We start from the raw sequence: 19,991 nt of genomic DNA on the forward strand, positions 1-19,991 counted from the left end.
TCTTAGAAAGCATACCTGTTCTTCCTATTCACGAGGAGATGACAGTACCTTTAAATTTCTTTACCTGTACTGACAGCACTAATGAGAGGTCTCTTACTCGAAAGCTTGACAGGTGCAGTTTGGGCAGGTAAAGGTGTAATTACTCTGTCATCGATACCTGGGGTGGGGTTTGTTAAATATGAACAGAAAAAAGATACGAAGATTATATATGTATAGAGAGAAGGAGAGAGCAAGGAGAGAAGGGGTCACATAGGTATTACAGAGGAGATAAGAGAGGAATAGAGCGATGCATCTGTGTTTTGTGTGAGTGAGGAGAGTAAGGAGGTTAGGTAACAGATGGAAGCAGAGGAGAGGGCAAGAGAGGTAGGATGCTCTGTAGGAGTAAGGGAAAAAGAGATGGTGAGTGTAAATTGTAAGAAATGGATGCCAGAAAGGACAGTGATGAAAATGTGATAGAAAAGAATGGAAGAGAAGGGAGAGGAAATGGAGGGAATGGGATAAAAAGAGAGAAAAAAATAGACGATATAAAAAGATGAGATTTGTAAGATGTAAGAGTAATTAAAGAGAAACAGGAAAGGGAAGGTAATGAGAGACAACAAAGAGCAAAACACAAATACCAGAGAAAACAAGGGAAATAAAACTGAACAAGACGGGGAGAGTGAGATATGAGTAAGAGGAAGTAGGTGAGGGGAGGAAGGATAGACGGACGAGAAGGGAGGAGGAAGGAGGAATGTTTCACTACACAAGGAATTTTTCAATTAGCCAATATTTTGCAAGGGGAATTTCAAGCCTTCAGGTGAATTATACCCCCTAAAGGAACCCCATGTTGAGAATTACTTACTTTTTATTTTTTTCTTATTTTAATTCTTTTTTTAATTCTTTTTTCAAACCTTCTTTTAAATCTTCTTCAACTCTTAATCCTTCTTCTTTTAATTCTTCTTGTTCCCTTAATTCATCTCTTCTTCTTGTTTTTTTTATTATGCACGGATTCTTGAAAACTGTATAGAAGTTGTTTGCTTTTCTTGAATATATGTAAGAGCGTACCTCATAAATTTACCACCACCATCACCACCACCACCATCACCACCACCACCATTACCGTCACCATTACCAGCATCACCATAAATCGGAGGATAAATAAAGGGAAATTTGATTATAAACGACATATTAGTGCATGCCTCTCTTTTACAAGCATTTCCTCCTCCTCCTCCTCCTCCTCCTCCTCCTCTTCCTCCTCTTCGTGGCCCAGAAACACTACCATCCCCAAAGAGAGTCAGTGCCCTCCTCCTCATCTCCCTCGAAACCTCTCAACATTCACAGGTAAATTACTTCCAGGAACCCTCCCGCTTTCCACACGTGTCCGCGGCGCTGGAGTGTGTGTGCTATTTTGTATACTGCCTTTTCTTTCCGTGTTCTTTTGTGTGTGTGTGTGTGTGTGTGTGTGTGTGTGTGTGTTGTTTTTGACATTTCTGATTGCTTTGTCTTTCTTTGTTATGTTTCTTTTCTTTATATTTTTTGTGTTTCCTCTTGATTTTTTAGTTTTTTTTTATCTTTTGTTTATTTTTTGTCTCTCTTCTTGTATATCGAGTTGTGCTGATTTTTTCTTTCTATTTTTATATCTATGCGTCTGTTTTGGGTGTTGTTGTACATTTTTTTTTTCTGGTATTTCTCTATTTTCGTGTTTTCCATCTCTTTATTCTACGTTTTCTTTCGTTTCTTATTTTTTCCCTTAGGTTTTCCATCATGTTACTTTTTTTTTTTTTTCCTTCTTTTCTGTCTTACCAATTGCTATATTTCCTCTTTTGATATCGAGGGGAATTTAAGTTTATCTAATTTTCGTTCACGGCGATAATCTCTTGTCAAAAATTTCCCATCTCTTCCAATCTTGCTTTTTCTCTTTTTATTTAATGTCCTTGTATTTTTTTTTTCTTATTTCTCAGCTTGCTTTGAAGTTTCTGCGTCTCTTTGTGTCACTTGTTCTCAATTTTCTCTCTGTTTTTCCTTCCTTTCTTTCTTTAGCCTGATCGCACACTTGTTTATCTTTTCACCGCTCATTTTCATCGTGTCTTTTCCTCAATATACGTGCATCTTTATCTTCGTTTCTCATTCCATATTTACTGCTTGTTTTGTGTACTCTTATTTTTTACAATGTTGATTTATTTTTTCTATGTTATTATTCCTTTTCCTTCATTTTTTTTATCTACTTTTTAGGTTCCTTTAATTTTCTTTTCTCTCACTTCTATCCTTCACGTTTGTCTTTCTGTTTTTCTTTACTCTATTTTTATTCCTCTTTGCTCGTTGTTCTATTTTGAAGGAGGCAAGTTTTCCGTTCTCTTTTCTCTTTCTGTTTTCTCTATTCCATATTTTATTATTCGTCTCCTCTCGTCTCTGCCTTTCCATACGCAAGTTATTCTTTCTGTTTCCCTTTTCCTGTTTTCGTTCTTGCATTCCGAGCATTCTTGTCACGAAAGGTCAGTCAAGGTCAGTCCCTATTTTCCTTTCCTCTTCGTCTTTTATGATATTTTTCAACCTTTCCGTCAATATCTCTTGTTGTTTCATAATATTTTCGTTAATGGTATTTTCTTTCCAGTTTCCAGTTTTTCATCATCTGCATGTCATCAGCAAAACGGATTTATATATATTTCATTTGTGTTGTTGTTTTTTTTTATTGTTTTTCGTCAGTACCCTTTTGTCATTCCCTAGTAACGTTGCTTTGTCAATTTTCCACTTCGTCAACATCGTTTTAAAAATGTTTCGTCTTTGTCAACATCTATTTTTCTCTTCCTTTCCATCTGCACAGTTGCATTGTATATTTTTCGATTTAACCGTCAGCGTTTTTTACTTATATATATTTTCCATTTGGATAATACCGCTGTTTTAATGAGTCACCAATTTTCAGTCCATACTGCTCAATGTCTCCCGTGAAATTGAGTTATTGCTACACTCGAGTTTCGTCAGTCATTTGCGCAACTTGTCAGTGTTCGCTTTGTAAAGAGATGAAAAAATGTACGTAGAAATGTATTGAAAAAGTTGCTTACCCGTTTTGGTCACTTGTCATTTGTCTTCGTAAAATTGACAGACTTTTGACGTGTGTGTGTGTGTGTGTGTGTGTGTGTGTGTGTGTGTGTGTGTGTGTGTGTGTGTGTGTGTGTGTTGTGTTTAGATTCTTTTATTGTTCTGGCGTCTGTTTTGTTAAGGGTAATTTGCATGTTCTCTTCTGTGTTTGCTTGCTTGATTTTCTTTTCTTTTTTCTGTGCTATACATATTTGTGTTTTTAATCAAATCATGAATTGAGTTTATCACCTTCATCCGTTTTTTTCTTTTCATTTACATGGCTTGTTATATATTTTTCCATCCATCTTTTCTACATATATTACAGCAGCTTTGTTCCATCCTCAAGTGAAAGTTTAATTACAACACAACAAATCCCTTCCTTTTTCTCTTATTTTCCTCTGTGAATTCAAATGCTTTCTGTCCATCTCACTTCTCTGCTGACACTTAATTAACTATCAAAAGCTTAGTTATGACAGCACTATCAGCGAAATAAAGAAGATAGCACCCGAGCAGGTAGCCGAAGGGAAAGAGCTTGTCGATTGGTAGCTAAAGAAGGTCTAGCGAGGAGAGAGTCCGAGAGAGACTGCCGAGTTAAACATTCATTAAAGTCTTCTTCTTATCACATCTCGAGTGTCTTAAGACTAGTATAGTGTTCATTCCCTTCCTGTTCCCTTGCATAGCGCCACGTGGAGGAGGTGAGGCTGCTACACACACACACACACACACACACACACACACACACACACACACACACTGTTGCATCCTTCTCTCTCTCTCTTTCTCTGTAGCAACCTAACGGGGCTCAGATTATGGAATGAGAAAGACAAAGCCGAGGACAGAGAGAGAGAGAGAGAGAGAGAGAGAGAATGCGATTTTTACTTGATTAATCTTTTGTTTCCATGTACATACCAATCGTATTTCTCTCTCTCTCTCTCTCTCTCTCTCTCTCTCTCTCTCTCTCTCTCTCTCTCTCTCTCTCTCTCTCTCTCTCTCTGAAATGTAACTGCTTTCCATTTTTCCTATTTTTCTCATCAGTCTTTTCCATTAGTCGCACCTCCCACACTGTATCCTTCATTAGTCACTCAGGAAGAAAATGCTAATGTCCCCGTCAGCGTTGTTACCTCGGCCAGGACAACACACACACAGGCTGGACAACCTGGTGTGGACAGATAGGACACTGCTCTCCCTCTCCCTCTCTCTAAACCTTAAAGCTGCATAGTTATTTAGACACAAAGGGATTAGACACAAACACCTGTACCTGTTTAATTAACTTTACCTGTACTCTACTAAACACGGTAGAAAGGTAGATTTAAATTAGGTTTCTTTTTAATCAGGTGTTTGATATCAATGAAGCATCCATCAGTTCACAGCAATAAAGGCACATTACAATTTTTTTTCAAAAGCTCCTAAAGTAATAAAAGGGTGGGCAGAAGAGAGGTTTATAGAGTCTGGTGTCTATAGTTTCTAAGTGATTTTAGAAAGGAAGGAAGTATCTCAGATTGAATTGTGGTTAGCTTCTTCAGTACCATGACGCTTTTTCATATTCATTCTGCTTACTATCTGGTGATTTTACACAACGTCAGAAATTTATATGGGTATTGAAATAGTGAAGTTTCTAGTAATTAATCTTTTGAGATCTTTCTTAATGTAAATAAAATCGTCTAATCGTACCTAAAACTCGTAGTAAAAAAAGCGTCTCAGTACTGAAGGAGTTAATGAAAGATGCACAGTATATACCGATAAACAGTTAAAGGGTTAGATCTTAAACACTAAACGTTACAGAAAACTGAAATTTACTCTATCATTCTTTAAGACCAGACGTTAGAAGCACAACGCCTCACACACACACACACACACACACACACACACACACACACACACACACACACACACACACACACACACACACACACACAAAGCTGTACCTTCTTAATTAACTTTAGCTCTGTGATACCAAACACTGCAAAGGACCACATACCCAATCATTCTTTAAATCCAAGTGTTTATAGCCAAATATCAAGTCGCACAATTACCTTTTGAGTACCTTTACAAATCAATTACTCTTATCCCCACACCGCCGAATAGCAAACACGCTAGAAAACTTCCCATTATAAACTCAAGCACCGCACCTCTTAGCCTGCCCACCAGCACTCAATTTAGGTGTTGGGACGCAAAAACCAGACGAACGTAAGTCCAAGTAAAATAAGTGAAATTGAACAGGAAGAGCCTCGCCCCTCAAACACTGCCAGGCCGGGTCACAGAAAGGTCATGGGTTGTCCTGCCGATGACTCCTAGAGGTGCTTAACCCGCGGGGGCTGAGGTCAAGGGACAACAAGATAATGCGGAAGAGGAGGAGGAGGAGGAGGAGGAGGAGGAGGAATACAAAGAGCAACAACAAGAGAAGACAGGTCTATGGGAGTTAATAAGAGAGAGAGAGAGAGAGAGAGAGAGAGAGAGAGAGAGAGAGAGAGAGAGAGAGAGAGAGAGAGAGAGAGAGAGAGAGAGAGAATGAGAGAGAAGAGAAGTATGAGGTGAATAGCAAGAAAAACAAGAAGAGAAAACTACAAAAAAGAAAGCTAAAAATGAAAAGAGAAGGAAGAGAAGTAGGAGGAAGAGAAGAAGGAGGGTTAGAAGGATAGAAAGGGCAACAAGGAACTAGAGAATGAGGGAAGGAATATAGAAGAAAGAAGAAGAGAAAAAAGTGAAAGAGAGAATCAGGAGGAGGAGGAGGAGGATAAACAGGGAGGGAGGACAAGTATGACAGCTAAATAGGAGGAGGAGGAGGAGGAGGAGGAGGAGGAGGAGGAGGGGGGAAGGAGGGAGAAAACGAGAGGTGAAGGAAAAGGATAAAGAACAGAGAGGTATGCGAAACCAGTAAGAGCGAGAGAGAGAGAGAGAGAGAGAGAGAGAGAGAGAGAGAGAGAGAGAGAGAGAGAGAGAAGAAGAAGAAGAAGGAGGAGAGAAGAAGAGAAGGATAGGAGTGGAAAGAAAGAAAATAAGAGGAGTAATAAGAAGAATAATAATAAGAAGAAGAAAAAAAAAAAAAAAAAAAGAAGAAAGAGAAGAAAGAAGAAAATGAGAAGAAATGAAAAAGGAAAAAAGAAGAGAGAAAGAGGGAGAATAGGAAAAAAGGGAAAGATGAGGTATGAAGAGCGAAGGTAAAGAACAGGAAGGAAGAAGCTAGTTAATGAAAGAGAGGACGAAGAGAGGAGGAAGGAACACACACACACAAACACACACACACACACACACACACACACACACACACACACACACACACACACACACACACACACAGGAATGAGGTAAAATAAGGTGAGGTAAAATAAGAGAGAGAGAGAGAGAGAGAGAGAGAGAGAGAGAGAGAGAGAGAGAATATGACCAAAAGGAAAAGAAGAAAACAAAGTGAAACGAAAGAGGAAACCATTAGAGAGGAAAGAGGAAATTCGTAAGATCTAAACACAACAACGTCAATTTGAAGGAAAAAAAAAAAAAAACAGATGAAAGAATAAAAAAAAAAAAGAATGAAAAATAACACGATGAAGGAAAGTTATCAAATTTCGCTAATGAAAGAAAACGTGACAAAAATAAGCGAAAAGATAAAGAAGGAAAGTAAAAGAACAGGAAATTGAAAGATTGTAAAAAGGGAGGAAGACTAAAGAGAGGCATAAGAAACGAGCAATAAACATTAAAGAATTATGGTGATAGAGAAACTGGTGATAAAAGGAGGAGAAAGAGGAAATAGAAAACGATATTGGCTTCCTGTATTAAGTGTAAGAAGAGGAATAGAAAGAGAAATGGTGCCATATCTCTCTCTCTCTCTCTCTCTCTCTCTCTCTCTCTCTCTCTCTCTCTCTCTCTTCATTTATCTTATTTTTCTCCATTTTCATGTTATTTATTCCCATTTTTCTTATTGCATTTTTTTTCTCTTTCTCTTGTTTTTTTTTTTTTTTTTATCTATGTGTATTTTATTTATTTAGTTTTTTTATCTATCTATCTATTCATTTTATTTTATTGTTTATTTATCTCTCTCTCTCTCTCTCTCTCTCTCTCTCTCTCTCTCTCTCTCTCTCTCTCTCTCTCTCTCTCTCTCTCATTTCCATTTATTTTTTTCAATTTTCATATCATCAATTTTTCTTTTATTGTAATTTTTTATCTTTCTTGTTTTCCTTCTTTTCCATCTTTCTTTACTTTATTTATCTAGTTTTTATTATTTATCTATTTAGTTATTTATTCTATTTTACTCTTATTTCATTTCATTTCTTATATTTTTTTGTGTTTTTTCGTTGTTATTTTTTTTTTCCCAGAGTTATGTTTCCCTTTCCATATTCTTTCATATCACTGTTTTTTTTTTTTTTTGTCTCATTTTCTATCACGTTGGCTCTGTTTTCTTTCTATTACACGCTCTTTATCATTTTAATCTTTCGCTTATCTTTCATTTCCTCTGAATTTTGTCACTCATTTGCTTGAACATCTAATTTGTCTTAATCTTCTTCCTCCTTTCATGTCATTATTACAATTTCGTTTTCTTCACCTTTTCCTTTCCTTCTCTCTTCTCATTCTAGTTCTGGTGCTCATTTTTCTATTATTTATCTTTGTGTCTCTGCATTTTTATTCTATTCCTTCACCTCTCTTTGTTTTTAATTCCTTTTTACCATATTTCTTTTCTATTGTCATTTTTTTCATTTTATTCCATTATTTTCCTTTTCTCTCCCTTTTTCTCGTATATTCACTTATTTTAACAATTCTTACATTTCTAGAGACTTCTTACACCTTTCCTTTCCTCTTTCCTCTTGTGCATTATATTTTTTCTCCTCCGCTCCACTTTTCTTCATTTGTATCCATAATATTTTACTTATATCTTCGTTCTCATGTTTACTTGCAAAATTTCCTCTTATCATTCCTCTTTGCATTATCATCCTTCTTCTTCACTTCCACTTTTTCTTTCATATCATCTCGCATTTCCTCTTTACTCTTCTCGCTCATTCCCTGCATTATCATTTCACGTCATTTCCCTTTCGTCTTTTTTATCGCCTCTTTTTTGTATTCATTTGCAATAATGATCCTTTCCTTTGCAATGCTCAGATTTTGTCTTCGAATTGTTACCTTCTCACCGCCTCTTCTTCTTCTTCCTCCTCCTCCTCCTCCTCCTCCTCCTCCTCCTCCTCCTCCTCTTCCTTCAAGTGCAATCGTCAGGTACATATTTTGCGCTGTGTCAGGGGTTAAGAATTCCACTCCTCTGAACTAGGCGCTGCAGGGGAGTGGGAGGAGAAGGAGGAGGAGGAGGAGGAGGAAGGTATGTCAGTCAGCTACCTCGTTTGTGTTGCTTTATGGTGTGTGTGTGTGTGTGTGTGTGTGTGTGTGTGTGTGTGTGTGTGTGTGTCAGTGGAAGGATAGAATGATAGTGACACAAAGAAATATATTAGCATTGTTTTTCCTTCTCTTCTTCTTTTCTTTTTTTCTTCTTTTGTTCCTGTTTTTCATTGTTTTCATTCTTAATTTTCTTTTCATTATTTTTTTCTTCGTCATTCCTCCTTTTATGCCATTACGTCATCTCCTCCACCTCCTCCTCCTTTCCGTCCTCCTCCTCCTCCTCCTCCTCCTCCTCCTCCTCCTCCTCCTCCTCCTCCTCCTCCTCCTCCTCCTCCTCCTCTCTTTCCCACTTTACACCGTGCTGCCTTAAATCATTCCTCTTCTTCCTCTTCCTCTCTCCCTCTCACTTTCTCCGTGCCTTTACTCTCCTTCATCCTCCTCTCCTCTCCTCCTCTCTCTCTCTCTCTCTCTCTCTCTCTCTCTCTCTCTCTCTCTCTCTCTCTCTCTCTCTCTCTCTCTCTCTCTCTCTCTCTCTCTCTCTCTCTCTCTCTCTCTCTCTCTCTCTCTCTCTCTCTCTCTCTCTCTCTCTCTCTCTCTCTCTCTCTCTCTCTCTCTCTCTCTCTCTCTCTCTCTCTCTCTCTCTCTCTCTCTCTCTCTCTCTCTCTCTTCTGCCTCATCTCACCTCTCACTCTCTATTCTCAACACACACTCCTCCTCTTACTCTCCTTTCTTCTCTCCTCTCCTCTCTCCTTCCTCTCACTTTCTTTAACGTCTAACCTCTATTCTTTCTTCTCCTCCTTCTCTCTTTTGCTTCTTCTACCTCTCACTTTCTTTGACTCATAATCCTCCGTGCTTCTCCTTCTCGCCCTCCTTCACCTCCTCTTCTTACTCCTCCTCCTCCTCCTTCTCTTCCTCCTCCTCCTACTTCTCCTCCTCCCACAGCACAACATTCCCAGGCCGCCTTGCGCTATCCAGGTCACTTGCCCCGGTGCAGGAAGCCGCTCGAGGTCAAGTGGGGTCACTAAACTCATGCAAGGGTGAGAGTAGAGAGATGAAGCGTTTACCGAAATGCTGTGAGAGGGAGAGGGAGATTTTAATGATCACTCTCACCTGCCCCCTCCATCAGCCAGGTGCTTCAGGGAGGATAAGAGAGGGAGAGGGGTGTGATAGGGGGTGGGAGAGTAGAGTGAGAGAGGAGAGAGGGAGAGTTAAGTGCACGTGTAAGAATGTCCTGTCATCGCTCCCTAGTATTTTTTTCTCTTTCTGTATTCTCTCTCTCTCTCTCTCTCTCTCTCTCTCTCTCTCTCTCTCTCTCTCTCTCTCTCTCTCTCTGCTTTTTTTCTGCTTCTGCTTCTTCTTCTTTTCTTTTTCCTTTTTTTTCTTCTTCTTCTTCTTCTTCTTCTTCTTCTTCTTCTTCTTCTTCTTCTTCTTCTTCTTCTTCTTCTTCTTCTTCTTCTGTCCTATGTTCATCAAAGGGTTGTAAATTTTATGAGATTCCGAATACCTTTTGTGCTGTGTGTCATTCTCTCTCTCTCTCTCTCTCTCTCTCTCTCTCTCTCTCTCTCTCTCTCTCTCTCTCTCTCTCTCTCTCTCTCTCTCTCTCTCTCTCTCTCTCTCTCTCTCTCTCTCTCTCTCTCTCTCTCTCTCTCTCTCTCTCTTTACCCGGGAGGCAGGATGAGGAAATTAATATTGTATCGCCAGCAGTGTTGCCAGGCAGGGCGAATCTCTCTCTCTCTCTCTCTCTCTCTCTCTCTCTCTCTCTCTCTCTCTCTCTCTCTCTCTCTCTCTCTCTCTCTGACGATGATGATAGTAATATAATAATAATAATAATAATAATAATAATAATAATAATAATAATGATAATGATAATCAGTTAGTGACTCTAGGAAAGACTAACCCTTCTAACCCATCACGTGACTCACGTGACTCATCCCCCTGTCTCCGCCTCACCTCATCATACAAACAAATATACACAGAGGGACTCCCGGTTCCCCTCGCCTATTGGTGTCTCTGGCACGACGAGGCGTGTGTGGTGGTGGTGGTGGTTGTGGGGATGGTAATAGTAGTAGTAATAGTTATAGTAGTTGTTCTTGTAGTGGTAGTGGTTGTGGTAGTAGTAGTAGTATATTGTAGCAGTTTAGTAATGATAGTAGTAGTAGTAGTAGTAGTAGTAGTAATAGTAGTAGTAGTAGTAGTAGTAGTAGTAGTAGTAGTAGTAATAATAATAATAAAAATAATAATAATAATAATAGTAATAATGATAATATTATTATTATTAACAATAATAATAATAATAATAATAATAATAATAATAATGAAATTAATAACAATAATAATTATAATAATTATAATGATGATAATGATAATAGTGGTAGTAGTTGTAATAGTAGTAGTAGTAGTAGTAGTAGTAGTAGTAGTAGTAGTAGTAGTAGTAGAAAAAGTAGTAGTAGTAGTAGTAGTAGTAGTAGTAGTAGTAGTAGTAGTAGTAGTAGTAGTAGTAGTAGTAATAATAATGATAATAGTTGTAATAGTAACAATAGTAGTAGAGGTAGTAGCAGCAGTAGTAGTAGTAGTAGTAGTAGTAGTAGTAGTAGTAGCAGTAGTGATAATGATAATAACTATAATAACTATAATAATGATAATAATAATAACAATAATAATAATAATGATAATAATAATAATAATAATAATAATAATAATAATAATAATAATAGTAATAACAGCGGTAGTAGTAGTAGTAGTAGTAGTAGTAGTAGTAGTAGTAGTAAGACCAACTAATAAAGATAACAATAGTAATATCAAAAAGAAGAATAAGAAAACAATAGTAATAATAATAAACAATAATAACAACAACCGTAGATACAGACTGCCATTGCCTTGCTTTGCTCAAACAGGTTGCTTATCACGATACTGACAGACGAACAGACACACAAATAGACAGGCCGAGCACACACCTTTAAGCGTGGGAGACTGGTTGGTACTGGAAGGATTCTCTCTCTCTCTCTCTCTCTCTCTCTCTCTCTCTCTCTCTCTCTCTCTCTCATTTTGTCGTAAATATCATGTTCATGTGTCAACCTAGTTATCGTTGTTCTCAGACATGATAAGTGTTCTCAAATTGTTTAGTTTTAGGGTGAAGTGTCATGCATTATCTTACGAGTGAAGGAAGTTGGGCAAAAAAGTACGAAAAATAGGGAAAGATAAGGAAAACAGCACTCTAAAATATGACTTGCTAAATGTGAGGGTTTTGAGCCAATGTAGAAGAAGAAGAAGAAGCAAGAAGACGTAAAGAAAATGGAGGAAAACATTAGAAAACACAAGATAACAGGAAAGTAAAGAAGGTTTCGAGAAGTCACCAACCCTCCACGTGGCAGTCCCTGTATAAAAGATTCTCTCTCTCTCTCTCTCTCTCTCTCTCTCTCTCTCTCTCTCTCTCATAAATCTTTGGCATATTTTTTTAACTCCCTATTGAAGCGTCACTGTCCACCTAATTACTGAGTCTATTCACTTCCCTACCACTCTTGTTTGCCTTCATTGAAAAGTGTTCTGTTTTTTTTTTTTTTTTTTTTGTCCCTCCATCGTCTTTTCTGTTCCTGCGTTTTCTGTGTCTTTGTCTTTACCTGTCATTTATCTATTTCTCACGTTTTTCTTGCATCTGTTTCTCTATGTCTTTCTTTCTCTTCTTATCTATTTTTCTCTAGTCTTTTTTTTTTTTATCTATTTATCACGCTCTCCTTGCATCTGTTTATCTAGGTCTTTCTGTCTTCTCTCCATTTCTCCCTTTGTTTATCTTTTTATCTGTTTTCCTCGTATCAGTTTCTCCAGGTCTCTCTGTCTCCTTCTTTCCAATTCTCTTTATCTTTGTCTATTCTTTATCACACTTTCCTTGCATTTATTTCTCCACGTCTTACTGTTTCCTCCTCTCCAATTTCTATATCTTTGTCTACTTCTTAATCTACTTATCATGCTTTCCTTGTGTCTGTTTCTCCAGGTCTCTCTATCTCCACCTCCATTTCTCTCTCCTCCCAGTCACTCCCTAGATCTCCTCGCAGCAGGTGAAATATGGAAACATGAAGCTGAATGGAATGTGTTGCTCTTGCCTGTATCGCTTCGTCGTGACAAATTAGAAGTGATTCGATTTACTGGTCTTGTTTTCGTATTTGTGTTGTTGGAGTGGTTTGCGTCGTGGCGAATTAGCGAAAGTGAATTGGTGTCATTGTGGTTGTTAGTGTTGGTTTTAAAGGGGACTAGGGTAAATAGGTAAATATATAAATGGGTAAGCCAATAAAATATGACATGTTAGTGATGTTAGTGTTGTTTTTGTGGCGGATTGGGAAGAATAAGTAAATGAATTAGTATACTGATGAAAAAATGAATAACAAGAGAAAGATTATTAAACAAAAAAAAAAAGGAAAACTAAGAATAGGTGTCAGTCATGTGTAATTTTAGAGTGACATTATAGAGAGACTTTTTAAACCATTTAGTGTGTCGCTCATCCTTTCTCAGCATACAGAGCGCTATAAAAGTGAATTAAAAAAAAGATAAACTACTCGCAAGGACAGAAAAGAAAAGATATAATCCTTTTCTTAGGGTACGAAACTATTTGAGAAAGACTGTGGTGCAAAAATTCAGTCTTAAACGACGTGCCTGATTATGTTAAAAAGAAAAAAGAAAAGCAATTGTCTAGCTGGAAAGAAAAGAATACAAACACTCTACATTTACCGCTTCCAGATATCCTCCTTCTCTCAAATTTAGCGGAGTTTCTTTTCTTTCTTTTTTTCTTTTCTTGGGATTAAGGAAAGGTAATTATTCCGTCTTTTAGGTCAGAGGGGAAAATTACTTCATCAATAAAATCGTTCGTAATTTTTGGCCTAATCGTTTCGTATCCTTAATCGCTTCCTCGTGTCGATTTTATAGTATTCGGTAAAGCTCAGAGTTACCTTTCACCTTTGACCTTTGGCAGTCTTCCGCAGTGTCGAGGAATGGTGTGGTGGTGGTGGTGGTATTGGTTGTTGGATGGAGTGCATGTGGTAGTTGTAGTAGTAGTAGAGGTAGTAGTAGTAGTAGTAGTAGTAGTAGTAGTAGTAGTAGTAGTAGTAGTGGTAGTTTTTTTGTATCCTTTAATTTGCTCTATTTACCTATTAATTAATTTATCTATCTATCTATCTGTTTATCTATATCTGTCTATCTATCTATCTATCTATCTATCTATCTATTTATATAATTATCTATCTATCAATTCAATTCTTTATTCATTAATTTATTCACTTATTCACTCGTTTATTCTTGTTTATTTGTTATCATCTTTATTTTCTCTTTTTCTTACATTTTCCTCATTTGTTACTCGGTATCCTTTCTTAACCCTTTTCAGTAGTGATAGCAGTAATGGTACGAATAGCAGCAGTAGTAGTAATAAGAGGAGTAGCAATAACACTAACACCTAAGACTATCTGCTGTGCGTGGCCACGTCTCTGTATCAAGCACAACAGCGTCTTTCTCGCTTCACGCTCCCCTGCCGATGGAGATAACGCCTCGCTGCCCCGCCTTCCACCTATCCGCGTATCTTTATGACTCAGCGGGCAGGTTGGCGGGAGGAGGAACGCAAAAATTTGAACCTTGTCCTTACTCACACTTTGCTTCCTTACCATTACTATTTTGAAAGGCCGGAGAGACAATTAGTCGGATTTTTCGTGTTGATAAGGTAGATATTTTGTTGACCTGTCACTAGAATCGTAAAGACACACATAAAACTCCTGTTATGTAGACTAGAACCTTTGAAAAGTTGCCGGGGTGTGTGGTAGAAGTGTTACTGAATATGGTCCTACGAGTTTCATGTCCATCTCCTCGGCCACGTGTCCTCATTGTTCAGGTGAAATTAAGGTCGCGGCTCAGGACCTGCTCTTTGTGTGTTTAGCGGCCATTGCATTATTATTCAGCCCTGGAATGTGAGTACGCGGACCGGGAATAGAGTGGCAGGTGAAGGAGATGAATGGAGAGGATTCTGAGAGGGTTTTGTTTTGTTGTGGAATGGTGAAAAGCTGATGGAATTAATTGTGATGACGGTGATGGTGATGAATGATTTTCTGCACCTCGATTTCATTTTGTGAGGTGACGCTTGAGTATATCCTGGTGATATGAGAAGACAAACAAATCTAATGGAAAGACTAGAAATACCCGTTATTATCTTTCTCATTTGGGAGAAAGGGGGAAGTTACTGATAGAAATGTTCCCAAGTATCTGTTCACGCCAGTATTGAGTTGCTTCTCAGCCTCGTATGAGATAGTGAGATGCACTCTTCTTGAGAATACTGATAAAGTTCTGAGTGAAGTTTCCAGCACTTGCTTCTGCCGCCTTTTAAAGTAAGAACATAACCTAAACTAAACAAACTATTTTACACATATTGGTCATCACGATGGGAACTATTTTGTGCACAGTCATACTAGAACACTTGACACGGAAATTTTACAGCGAATACTTTTTTTTACGTAATATGAGAGAGATTCTGACTAAGAAAAGCATAAAGACGGAGAAAAAATATTAAAAGACCCACTAGAGATGCCAATCCGAGAAGAGAACAAGACAAAAGAACATTCAAAACTAAGGGGCCCGAGTAACGACACACAGCAGAGGATACGGAAATCCCCCAGGCTGCCCTTCATGCCACTGCCGCACCGCCCCTGCAATGAACGCCGCGACTCCTGGACTTCCCCTCCGTAACATTATTAGTCCCCGCCCGGCGCCAGTCGCCACGCGGGCATCGATCCTCCGCCCCACCAGGAGTATTTCACCGCCACACCAGCGGCTTCCTGTCCCACGCCGCCACGCTGGGGAGGACTGACCGACCCCCGGACCAACTTTCCGCATGGAGAGAACTTTTTAAAAATATTCCTCTTGACTTTCGGAACGTGTTGGTGGTGGTGGTGGTGGTGGTGGTGTTTTGGTGGTCTTTATGAAGATAAATAGCTTTTTTTTTTATATAATTTCAGGGTAATGATGATGGTAGTAGTAATAGTAGTAGTAGTAGTAGTAGTAGTAGTAGTTGTAGTAGTAATAGTAGTTGTAGTAGTAGTATATTTTGGTAGTTATTTTTAGGAACAGTAGTAATAATATTAGTCGTAAAAGTAGAATATGTAGTAGTAGCAGTAGTAGTAGTAGTAGTAGTAATAGTAGTAGAAGTAGTAGTACTAGTAGTAGTAGTAGTAATAGTAGTAGTAGTAGTAGTAGTAGTAGTAGTAGTAGTAGTAGTAGTAGTAGTAGTAGTAGTAGTAGAAGTAGTAATAGTAGTAGTAGTAAATTTTGGTAGTTGTTATTTTTGTAGTAACAGTAGTAATAATATTAGCAGTAGAAGTAAAATATGTAGTAGTAGTAGTAGTAGTAGTAATAGTAGTAGCAGCCAACCTTCCAACTTCCAAAGATTTGACTTCATTTAAGAGGGAGGTTTCAAGACATTTGTTCCTGTCTTTTCGCTAACTCTCTTAGACCTGCAAGGGAGCTGGCAACTAAGTGGGCCTTTTTGTTGTTGTTGTTGTTGTTGTTGCTGTTATCTTTGACCAGCAGCTTTCCCCTCTTACAAAAAATAAATCGTAGCATTAACTATTCAAAACCATAACACTTCACAGACGACAAACCTAATTAGCTTCCGTCCAATGTGAGTTTCGATCCTTGACTGAAACCAGAGACAGTGGGAGTGAAACGAGCACGCTAACCTTTCACATCACGATTAAGCTGAGACCTTCGCTTCCTGTCGCCACATTACACACCATGTTGCTCAGTGCACGGCGAGAGTCACGTGGCCACTATGAAGAAGGAAGAGGAGATGAAGGAGTGCGAGAGACGAAATGAAGAGAAAGGAAGAGTAAGATTGTGAAGGATTGAGAAAAGAGGAAAGTATACAGTATGAGAAAATGAGGACAGGGAAAGAGGAGAGGGAGATGTGCGTAAGAGAAAATAAAGCGAAAGGAAAAGAATGAGTGTGAAGGATTGAGAAAACAGGAAAGTCTACAATTTGAGAATGAGAAGAAAGGAGGACAAGAATGCGAAGGAGAAAGACAAAAAAAAATAAGGATAAAAATGTAAAGTAGAAAATGTGGGAAAAAAAAATGAGAGGAAGAGAGGACGAGAATGCGGAAGAGGAGGAAGAGAGAGAGAGAGAGAGTAGGGTTACGAGGAAGGAGGAAGAGAGGGAAGAGAGAGAGAGAGAGAGAGAGTAAGGACGTGAAGAGAGCCACCACCACCACCACCACCACCATCACCACCAGCATCCGCACAAAACCGGTTCCCAGCAACACAAAGAAAACGACGTGACGACTCGATATCCTGAACTTAAAATAAAAATACCAACAGAAGAAATTACCAAACTTATTCACCGTCAAGACACAATATGGCGTCGTGTTTGGTCGTTGGCTGTAATTTATTCATTGTATATTTGATGCGTTGCTAAATATAATCGCAAGGAAAAGGTCGCCTGGGGAAGCAAAACACCCCTGCAATATTAATCCCTGCCAGCTTTAGTCTCCCTTGAAGTTTCGTTCGATACTTTACGTTTTCTTCGACTACTTTTGCATTACAGAAATTTATCTATTTTCATGAATAACTTAAAAAGAAACGGGATGAATAGAGTTCGTTGAGTAAAGATGAATTTTGAAAGGAAGAAAGATTTCGTTAGTAAGAAATGAATAGCTATGGAAATTGATTAAAAAGTCGATTAATGAGTACTATATGATTATTGGCAACATGGAGGTCAGTAGTAGTAGTAGTAGTAGTAGTAGTAGTAGTAGTAGTAGTAAGATCGATGTGACGCCTGTATTGTTTTAGTGTGTGTGTGTGTGTGTGTGTGTGTGTGTGTGTGTGTGTGTGTGTGTGTGTGCTGAGGGAGAATAAAAGTAGGGAGGTGAATGGCGGGGTGCTGTAAGTGAGACTGTTACCCTTTGCATGATTATCCTTTGCATGAGAGGGGGAGAAGAGGAACCAGAGAAAGAGAGAGAGAGAGAGAGAGAGAGAGAGAGAGAGAGAGAGAGAGAGAGACGGTGGTCATGTCACAGGCGTCATGCAGTAATATCCGGTGTAAGGACTCCCCTCTTTCTCCTCCTCCTCCTCCTCCTTCTCCTCCTCATCCTCCTCCTCCTCTTCCTCCTCCTCCTCCTCCTCCTCCTCCTCCTCCTCCTCCTTCACCCCTTCCTTCCCTCCCTCTTTCCCTCCCTCTCGGTGCGCACGGTCGATCCCTCACCATGACGTCACCATCACTACTGCTCTTCCTTGGTCACCTTGCACTCACTCTCTCTCTCTCTCCTCTTCTACCGAATTTCACAAGCAGAGTTGAGATCAATACGGTCTGACTTGGTGCTCACGTCCTCATTGGCCTCTGAAGTGATGGGCGCGTGAATATTGCAGCTGAGGGTTAAGAGGAAAGGCGAAGGAGAGGTGCTTAGGGGTCAGAGGTAAAGAGGAGGGTGGTGGAGGGGAGGGAAGGAAGGGAGGGTGAAGGACTCGTGCCAAGAGCGGAGGAAGGGGCGAGGTAGGGTGTCTGGAGGGGAGTGATGGGGTTTGGGTCTCATAATTACATATGGGGTTACTATTAGCAGTCCAGTGTGGCGTGTGTCGTGGACCGAGGGGCACTGAGGCGTGTAAGAGCAGCTGCGCACGTCGGGGTGTGGGCGTGGAGGGCGCGTGACTGCAGTAGCGGCGGCGTGCAGGCGTGGGCCAGCTGGCGGCATGTGGCACCGAGTCAGGTGGTCTACGACGAAGGCCCAGCTGGCTGACAGTTTGTGCGAAGTCCCGGCGTGACGCTCTCCTCCTTCCCGCTGCTCCTTTCCGCACCCCGCCCCTCCTCTCCCTCCCGCTGCAACACCCCGCCCTCACCGCCCCGCCGCCCCCCATCGTCCTCGTCAGTGTTGTCGCCCCGCAGCGGAGTGTGAGAGCGGCGGTGGGAGCCTAGAGGGTTATCGCCACTGTCCACGTGTTTCTGGCACCACGGCACTGTGCCACTCACGGAACAGACCTGCAGACCTTGTGTGTGTGTGTCCCTCCCGCACCTCCTGCAGCTAAAGACGTGTCCTTTCCCCTTGTCACCGCGGCACCAGCACTCTCCTCACTGACCAGGGCGCTTCCCTTTCACCAGCAGAAGGACGAGGACGTGTTTCTCGGTGACTCAGCAGGTCTTGCTTGTGTCGTCAAGATCGTCAACTGACTCATTCTTGCACTCGTTGGTGAGGCGCACGGACCTTCCCTCCCTAGAACACGCTGCCATCGGGGTGTTTACGTGGCCACCTGTGGGTCCCGTGCCCCGCGCCGCCCCGCCGTACACACAGAGACAGGCAGGCCATTAAAGCCGCGTGGCAAGGCTGCTGCTGCCTCTTACTGACAGTAGTTGTCTTTTTGCTTTGACCACCGAGAAAAGTCGGTAAAGAATCCAGGAATTCTTCGAAACTTTAGTCAACAAATCCGTGAGTTGCGGCAGAAAGTGGTACAGCGTGTGACCTTTGAAAAGTTTTAAGCGCTTTAGTGGCAGAGTGTCTGAAGGTGAGCGTCGCGTGGTTCCCGTATACACAGGCAGACGAGTTGCCTGACGGAGGAGCGACGGAACACAGCTTGCAGTATTACGTAGCCTGCACAACACTGACTTACATCATCCACCCGCAAAGGCGTCGATTCCGGGGCGTGGGTGTGGGTCTTGGCGGTGCCTGTCGCGTGAGGCAGCGAGGTGACCGCAGCCCCATCACCACTGCGGCGGCGAGGGGCCATCCTCCCCCCTACCCTCAGTTCCCAACCTCATGCCGGGTTAGCCACCGCCCAGCGTCTTAATTAATACCTGAGGCAACGACTTCCCAATCCCAAGATGGTGTAGCCCGTCACCACCACCCTCACCACTACCACCACCACCACTACCCAATAAGGAGCACCTTCCTCAGGGCCGCTTCCCTCGCCATGGCCTCTCAGGGGGCGCACCCGGCGTGCCTCTTCCTGGCCCTGACGCTGCTCATGACAGGGGCGGCCACGGCCATTCTGTGCACCGCCATCCTCACGAACTACTGGGAGCTGATCACCTTTGACAGGGAGGCGGTTGAGGCCATCACCGCGCGCCACAACAACACCCACACCCTCACCTGGCTGTGGGAGGGCAAGGTGGGCAAGGTGAGTAACCCTCGCCCACTGCGCCCACTACACCCCTACTCATTCTAGTCATCCCTTTCATGACACCCACGCTTGTCAGCCACAACAAGTCTGCTGCTGCTCCTTTGTGCCGCCTCTTTTGTCTTCCTTTGTACGCGTTCTCTTCATTCCCGCCTGCATTGTCGCCCCTATCTCCACCATCACTATCCTCATTGCAAACCTCACCACCTTCATCATTGTCATTCTAGGCATCACCATCATTATCGTCCTCGCTGTCATCACGATCGTCATCATTTTCATCGTCACTGTAATTCATGTAATTTCAGTCACCATTATTATCATCATCGTCACTATTCTTCCTCACCATCTCAGTCATTAATTCAGGGCCTCATTCCGACACTCCCCTCACTCGTACACTCATCCAAGCAAAAATATCTGAAAAAAGTACCACCATTCATTTAAACTTCATTATCATAACTTCTTGTCTTCCATTTTCTTTAACATATTCTATTTTCTTT

At 40.9% G+C, this 19,991-nt stretch overlaps 1 protein-coding gene across 2 annotated transcripts in view; it reads left to right on the forward strand.

The window, feature by feature from the left end:
• Positions 1–18,071: 18,071 nt before the first annotated feature.
• LOC123507965 overlaps positions 18,072–19,991 on the forward strand; it is a 37,411-nt gene continuing 35,491 nt past the window's right edge. Inside the window, exon 1 of one of the 2 annotated variants that reach the window (XM_045261329.1) lies at positions 18,072–19,494. In XM_045261329.1, the coding sequence (XP_045117264.1) occupies positions 19,288–19,494 (207 nt within the window). In that variant the 5' untranslated portion in view covers positions 18,072–19,287. The remainder of the gene's footprint in view (positions 19,495–19,991) is intronic. The other variant, XM_045261330.1, reaches the window with a different exon arrangement.

This window comes from Portunus trituberculatus, chromosome 23 (assembly GCF_017591435.1).
Source record: "Portunus trituberculatus isolate SZX2019 chromosome 23, ASM1759143v1, whole genome shotgun sequence".
Classification (NCBI taxonomy): domain Eukaryota; kingdom Metazoa; phylum Arthropoda; class Malacostraca; order Decapoda; family Portunidae; genus Portunus; species Portunus trituberculatus.